General features: G+C 41.5%; 1 protein-coding gene across 1 annotated transcript; it reads left to right on the top strand.

Annotated features, from left to right (window-relative positions):
* Positions 1 to 5,491: 5,491 nt before the first annotated feature.
* LOC149465139 (vomeronasal type-2 receptor 26-like) lies at positions 5,492 to 6,890 on the top strand. The gene has a single exon (XM_089673627.1). It carries the CDS (start codon positions 5,506 to 5,508, stop codon positions 6,382 to 6,384), a length of 879 nt encoding a protein of 292 aa, XP_089529753.1. The 5' UTR covers positions 5,492 to 5,505; the 3' UTR covers positions 6,385 to 6,890.
* The last annotated feature ends 715 nt before the right edge of the window (positions 6,891 to 7,605 follow it).

Raw genomic sequence — 7,605 nt, 5'->3', positions numbered from 1 at the left:
ACCATGTATAATACATAAGGGGGGGATATGATCACCATGTATAATACATAAGGGGGGATATGATCTCCATGTATAATATATAAGGGGGATATGATCTCCATGTATAATACATAAGGGGGATATGATCTCCATGTATAATACATAAGGGGGGATATGATCTCCATGTATAATACATAAGGGAGGGATATGATCTCCATGTATAATACATAAGGGGGGATATGATCTCCATGTATAATACATAAGGGGGGATATGGTCTCCATGTATAATACATAAGGGGGGATATGGTCTCCATGTATAATACATAAGGGGGATATGATCTCCATGTATAATACATAAGGGGGGATATGGTCTCCATGTATAATACATAAGGGGCATATGATCACCATGTATAATACATAAGGGGGGGATATGATCACCATGTATAATACATAAGGGGGGATATGATCTCCATGTATAATATATAAGGGGGATATGATCTCCATGTATAATACATAAGGGGGGGGGATATGATCTCCATGTATAATACATAAGGGGGATATGATCTCCATGTATAATACATAAGGGGGGATATGATCTCCATGTATAATATATAAGGGGGATATGACCTCCATGTATAATACATAAGGGGGGATATGATCTCCATGTATAATACATAAGGGGGATATGATCTCCATGTATAATACATAAGGGGGGATATGATCTCCATGTATAATACAAAAGGCGGGATATGACCTCCATGTATAATACATAAGGGGGGATATGATCTCCATGTATAATACATAAGGGGGATATGACCTCCATGTATAATACATAAGGGGGGATATGATCTCCATGTATAATACATAAGGGGGATATGATCTCCATGTATAATACATAAGGGGGGATATGATCTCCATGTATAATACATAAGGCGGGATATGATCTCCATGTATAATACATAAGGGGGGGGGATATGATCTCCATGTATAATACATAAGGGGGATATGATCTCCATGTATAATACATAAGGGGGATATGATCTCCATGTATAATACATAAGGGGGATATGATCACCATGTATAATACATAAGGGGGGATATGATCTCCATGTATAATACATAAGGGGGGATATGATCACCATGTATAATACATAAGGGGGGATATGATCTCCATGTATAATACATAAGGGGAGGATATGATCTCCATGTATAATACATAAGGGGGGATATGATCTCCATGTATAATACATAAGGCGGGATATGATCTCCATGTATAATACATAAGGGGGGATATGATCTCCATGTATAATACATAAGGGGGGGGGGGATATGATCTCCATGTATAATACATAAGGGGGGGGGATATGATCTCCATGTATAATACATAAGGGGGATATGATCTCCATGTATAATACATAAGGGGGATATGATCTCCATGTATAATACATAAGGGGGGGGATATGATCTCCATGTATAATACATAAGGGGGATATGATCTCCATGTATAATACATAAGGGGGATATGATCTCCATGTATAATACATAAGGGGGGGTATGATCTCCATGTATAATACATAAGGGGGGATATGATCTCCATGTATAATACATAAGGGGGGGGTTATGATCTCCATGTATAATACATAAGGGGGGATATGATCTCCATGTATAATACATAAGGGGGGGATATGATCTCCATGTATAATACATAAGGGGGGATATGATCTCCATGTATAATACATAAGGGGGATATGATCACCATGTATAATACATAAGGGGGGATATGGTCTCCATGTATAATACATAAGGGGGATATGGTCTCCATGTATAATACATAAGGGGGATATGGTCTCCATGTATAATACATAAGGGGGATATGATCTCCATGTATAATACATAAGGGGGGGATATGGTCTCCATGTATAATACATAAGGGGGGGATATGGTCTCCATGTATAATACATAAGGGGGGATATGGTCTCCATGTATAATACATAAGGGGGGATATGATCTCCATGTATAATACATAAGGGGGGATATGATCTCCATGTATAATACATAAGGGGGGATATGATCTCCATGTATAATACATAAGGGGGATATGGTCTCTTTGTATAATACATAAGGGGGATATGGTCTCCATGTATAATACATAAGGGGGGATATGATCTCCATGTATAATACATAAGGGGGATATGATCTCCATGTATAATACATAAGGGGGGATATGGTCTCCATGTATAATACATAAGGGGGATATGATCTCCATGTATAATACATAAGGGGGGATATGATCTCCATGTATAATACATAAGGGGGGATATGGTCTCCATGTATAATACATAAGGGGGATATGGTCTCCATGTATAATACATAAGGGGGATATGATCTCCATGTATAATACATAAGGGGGGGTATGATCTCCATGTATAATACATAAGGGGGGATATGATCTCCATGTATAATACATAAGGGGGGATATGATCTCCATGTATAATACATAAGGGGGATATGATCTCCATGTATAATACATAAGGGGGGATATGATCTCCATGTATAATACATAAGGGGGGATATGGTCTCCATGTATAATACATAAGGGGGATATGATCTCCATGTATAATACATAAGGGGGGGATATGATCTCCATGTATAATACATAAGGGGGGGATATGATCTCCATGTATAATACATAAGGGGGGGATATGATCTCCATGTATAAATACATCAGTGGTTCATATAGTGAACTCGGTGTAGTTATTCCCCCTGAGGTCATCACAGAGGACAAGGGGGGCGCTCTTTACGTCTGGAGGAAAAGAAATGTAATCTCCAAACACGGAAAGGTTTCTTCACCTTGAGAGCTGTGAGAATGTGGAATAGACTCCCTCAAGAGTTGGTTGTGGCCAGCTCAATGGATTGCTGTAGGAAAGTCCTGGATTCTTTCTTGGATACACAGAATATAACTGGATATAACATTTATAGGGAAAGTTGATCCAGGGAATATCCGATTGCCTCTCGGGGGATCAGGAAGGAATTTTTTCCCTGCAGGAGCAAATTGGATCGTGCTTTGCTGGGTTTTTTGCCTTCCTCTGGTTCAACTGTGGGTGTAGGATTATAACTTTTTCTTTTCTTTATTTCTTTTATGGTTGAACTGGATGGACTTTTGTCTTTTTTCATCCAGGCCCTCTTAATACTCTAGTTTGTATTGCATTGTAACTGTATTGTCTCCCTTTATAATGTAAAGATCTGTGCAATCTGTTGGCTCTATATAAATCCTGTATAATAATAACAGGACAGCTCTGAATTTCTGACATAATAAACAGTTATTTTTTTTAATTTTCATTCATTATTAAAACAAAATGTTTACAATGGTATATTTAACAGGCCAAACGGTAGGAAAAAAGAGATGTTCATTTTCAGTGTTTTCAGACAATTAAATTGAAATTCCCCATTATTATTATTATTATTATTATTATAATACAGGATTTATATAGCGCCGACAGTTTGCTCAGTGCTGTACATTATGGTGGGAGGCAATACATGAGACAATACAGTAACAATATGATTCAGTACATGAGGGGTTCGAGGGCCCTGCTCCTTGGAGCTTACAATCTAGGAGGGAGGGGATAGTGGTACAGGAAGAAATAGTTGTGGGGGATGGAGTGATAGGAAGAGTGGAGGAGTTCAGTATTAGCTGAGGGCAGGGTAGGCTTCCCTGAAGAGTTAGGTTTTTAGAGTACGCCTAAAGGTGAGCAGAGTAGGTGACAGTCTGATGGATTGGGGTAGGGAGTTCCAGAGGATGGGGGAAGCCCTGGAGAAGTCCTGGAGACATGCATTGGAGGAGGAGACAAGGGAGCTAGAGAGTAGGAGGTCTTGTGAGGAGCAAAGAGTACGGTTTGGGTGAAATTTGGAGACAAGTTCGGTGATGTAATTAGGGGCAGTGTTATGAACAGCTTTATATGTCAGTGTTAGCGTTTTAAATTTTATCCATTGGGCAATTGGAAGCCAGTGGAGGGATTGGCAGAGGGGGGTGGCAGATACAGAACGGTTAGTAAGGTGGATGCGTCTGGCCGCAGCGTTCATGATAGACTGAAGTGGGGATAGCCTGTGGTGAGGTTGGCCAATGAGGAGGGAGTTACAATAGTTAAGGTGAGATATAACAAGGGAGGGAATAAGTTGCTTAGTGGTTTCCGAGGTTAAGAACCGGCGTATCCTGGAGATGGTGCGGAGGTGAAGTCTACATGAGTTTGTCAGCAATTGGACCTGGGGCTGGAAGGACAGATTGGAGTCTGGGATGACACCTAGTACTCTTGCTTGAGGGGTGGGACTGATGGTGGTGTTGTTGGTCTTGATGGAGAAGTAAGGGGGGGCGCGGGCTGGGGGGAAAAATAAGAGCTCGGTTTTGGAAAGATTTAGTTTGACGAAGTGGAGTGACATCCAATCCAATATGTCGCTTAGTAGGCTTGTGATACGGGTGGAGACTGAAGGGGTGACGGTAGAGAGATAGATTTGTGTGTCCTCAGCATAGAGATGGTAATTGAAGAAGTGGGAATGTATCAATTGGCCAAGGGAGGAGGTGTAGATGGAGAAGAGAAGGGGCCCGAGGACAGAACCTTGAGGGACCCCAACAGAGAGGAGGAGTGAAGAGGAGGTGGCAGCATTATAGGTAACACTGAAGGAGCACTGGGATAGATAGGAGGAGAGCCAGGAGAGAGAGGAGTCTCTGAGGCCAAAAGAGTGTAGTTTTTTGAGGAGGAGGGGGTGGTCAACCGTGTCAAAAGCTGCAGAGAGGTCGAGGAGTAGGAGTACTGAATAGTGGCCATTAGTTTTGGCTGTTAGCAGGTTGTTGGTAAGTTTGAGTAAGGCAGTTTCGGTGGAGTGTAGGGGCAGAAGCCAGACTGTAGTGGATCGAGGAGGTTGTTGTCGGTGAGGTGGGAACTCAGGCGATTATACACTTTTTGCCTATTTATTTTACAGATCTTTTTTCTTTTCGCGTTTTTTTAAAGCACATGCTAATGTGCATAATGTGCAGCCTCTACACATAGGAGTTCAACTTTGTGATATCTATCTATCTGTCTATCTATCTGTCTATCTATCTATTATCTATCTATCTATCTATCTATCTATCTATCTATTATCTATCTATCTATCTATCTATCTATCTATCTATCTATTATCTATCTATCTATCTATCTATCTATCTATCTATCTATCTATTATCTATCTATCTATCTATCTATCTATTATCTATCTATTATCTATCTATCTATCTATCTATCTATCTATCTATTATCTATCTATTTATCTATTATCTATCTATCTATCTATCTATGTATCTATCTATCTATTATCTATCTATCTATCTATCTATCTATCTATCTATCTATCTATCTATCTATCTCCCACAATTAACTGATGGAAATCCCATTGCTAGCTGTGAGACAACACAAGACAGTTCATTTCCTCAGAAGCTCTGACCCTGATGCTCATTGTGTTTGTATTGTTCTTCCTGCAGACAGTGAAAACTGCATGAAATGTCCTGACGATGAATGGCCAAATGAGAAGAAGGATCGGTGTGTTCCAAGAGTGGTGGAATTTCTCTCCTACACTGGTGACACCATTGTTGCGGTATTTTCAGCCATCTCCATCCTCTGTTGCCTTCTGACTGGTTTAATATTGGGGATATTTATACATTACCAGGACACCCCCATTGTTAAAGCCAATAACCGGAACCTGAGCTATCTTCTCCTGGTCTCCATCATGCTGAGCTTCCTCTGTGTCTTCTTGTTCCTCGGCCATCCAATAGATGTGACCTGCATGCTCCGTGTCACCTCTTTTGGTGTCATCTTCTCAGTTGCCGTCTCTTCTCTACTTGCCAAAAGTATCATGGTGTGTATTGCCTTTAAGGCCACCAAACCTGGGAGTCCCTGGAGGAAATGGATGGGAACCAAACTGCCCAATTGTATCATTTGTGTCTTCTCACTGGTCCAAGTCATAATCTGTGTCACTTGGTTGTCTATTTCTCCCCCCTTCCAGGATCGAGACATTCACTCTTATCAGGGGAAGATCATCATTCAGTGTAATGAGGGTTCAGTTATCGGCTTCTACTCTGTCCTGGGATATATGGGGCTTCTGGCAGCTGTGAGCTTCATTATCGCTTTTATGGCCAGGACATTACCGGACAGTTTTAATGAGGCCAAGTACATCACCTTCAGCATGCTGGTGTTCTGCAGTGTCTGGATTGCCATGATCCCGGCCTATCTGAGCACCAGAGGGAAATACATGGTGGCTGTGGAGGTCTTTGCTATAATAGCATCAAGTTCTGGACTTCTTGGCTGTATATTCTTCCCAAAATGTTACATAATTCTGTTCAGACCTGACCTGAATACAAAGACAGTTATCCGCTGATATGTATGGAGCAACACTGGGCTACCTGTAGTTATGGCATTATCTCTATTATTATTTATTTTAGTATTGTACTCGTGTTTGGGAATTTAAATATTTAATACTTACCTCTTCGGTAGATGGTGAGTCTAATTGAGTCTCTCTTGAAGAGCTATGGATGCCACTAGTATCAGATACTTTGGGTGTGTTGGAAACCTTGTCCCCTGCTGGGTGTAGTGATTCCTCCCATCAGCCGTTACATCACTACAGAACAATGTAGTCACTTAGAGAGGAGGAACCACAGTGACCAGAGGGGGACAAAGTATCAAAAACATCCTAAAGCGTCAGATACCAGAGACACCCATCACTCAAGAGAGGGAAGATTTCTGTCATCACCTTCCATAAAGGTAAATATTAAACACGTTCTCTTAGAAGATGATTGTGATGTCATTTGTCAGTGTCACATTCATTATATTTATCATTGTATGTAGATGTATCCGACTATATCAATAAATTCATAAAGCAGTAAAGGTGTACAGAAGAATGAAGTCATACAAATTACAGGAGCATAAATGACACGAAGAAAAACAGTAATGCAAACAGCAGGTCACATAGAATTAGTAGACTGAACGGAAGTTTACAGCCATAGTAATGGTGGAGAACAAATGTCTTCATCTTGGGGATGTAAGAGGGAAGGAAAAGGGAGTATAGAGAGGGAAGTTAAAGTGGAGCTTGAAGCCTTTGTCCCCCGCTCCTCATTAAGGATTGGCACCTTTGGGGAGCGATTGCCCGAATTTGACAGGTACCCGCTCCCACTTCCCCTGCAATCGCCTGAGCAATCGGAAGTGGAAGTTGTCCTCCCCCCCTCCCTCCCCTCCCCATAGTCTTTTGTGTCATGTGACAGGTCCCAGAACACTATGGGGCCATTCAGGAAGCGCAACACTTCTCGCACATGCTCAGTGGGCACCCCAGCTGTGAAGCTGCAAGCTGTCACAGCTGGGTGCCCACAATGAAGATGCCGGCGCCAGGGAGAGAAGACGGCCGGTGAAATCAGCGGTGGTGGTGAGGACACCTCTGGACCCAGGGACAGGTAAGTGGCCGTATTTTAAAAGTCAGAAGCTACAGTTTTTGTGCTGCTGACTTTTATTTTTTCCAGGTGGAACTCTGCTTTCCGGTTAAGGCAGGGTAGAAGGAGGAGAAATATTGGAGGAGGGTAATCAAACACGGGAGTGGACTAACAATACA

This window comes from Staurois parvus, unplaced genomic scaffold, assembly GCF_062004578.1.
Source record: "Staurois parvus isolate SC_StPar_1 unplaced genomic scaffold, SC_StPar_1.0 ptg000143l, whole genome shotgun sequence".
In the NCBI taxonomy this organism is placed as follows: domain Eukaryota; kingdom Metazoa; phylum Chordata; class Amphibia; order Anura; family Ranidae; genus Staurois; species Staurois parvus.
This window is presented reverse-complemented; position numbering and strand designations above follow the sequence as displayed.

Excerpts from the sequence above, each read along its gene's own strand:
- LOC149465139 (XM_089673627.1), top strand. The coding sequence starts at position 5,506 with ATGAAATGTCCTGACGATGAATGGCCAAATGAGAAGAAGGATCGGTGT.